Source organism: Montipora capricornis, chromosome 9 (genome assembly GCF_036669925.1).
Source record: "Montipora capricornis isolate CH-2021 chromosome 9, ASM3666992v2, whole genome shotgun sequence".
Lineage (NCBI taxonomy): Eukaryota > Metazoa > Cnidaria > Anthozoa > Scleractinia > Acroporidae > Montipora > Montipora capricornis.
Genome location: NC_090891.1, coordinates 1,436,007 through 1,436,316, shown reverse-complemented (window position 1 = coordinate 1,436,316; position 310 = coordinate 1,436,007). Strand labels below are relative to the sequence as shown.

The 310-nt window shown below is 40.3% G+C and overlaps 1 protein-coding gene across 1 annotated transcript in view; it reads left to right on the top strand.

Annotated features, from left to right (window-relative positions):
- The window catches only part of LOC138016406 (uncharacterized), a 2,023-nt gene continuing 1,713 nt past the window's right edge, over window positions 1-310 (top strand). The window contains exon 1 of the mRNA XM_068863549.1: window positions 1-310. This exon is cut by the window's right edge and continues 552 nt beyond it. Coding sequence (XP_068719650.1) covers window positions 1-310 — 310 coding nt within the window.

Genomic DNA, 310 nt, shown 5'->3' with positions numbered 1-310 from the left:
ATGTACCGGGAGTCATTATTTCAAGTTAAAAAGCTCGACGGTGGTGAACTCAATTCATTTGAGTTCTCGGAATATTCTGTACGGTCGAAGCATCAAAATCTCCGTGTTATTGTAATATACCGCCCGCCCTACTCGGATGATCATAAAGTGTTAACAGTTACATTCCTGACTGAATTTGCAAATTACATTGAAATGAAAGTGCTTTGCAGAGAAGAATTACTACTACTCAGCGATTTGAACATCCGGGTCGACGCTGTAGATGACAACGATGCAACGAAATTTTCTGACCTGTTGAAATCTCTTGGACTTG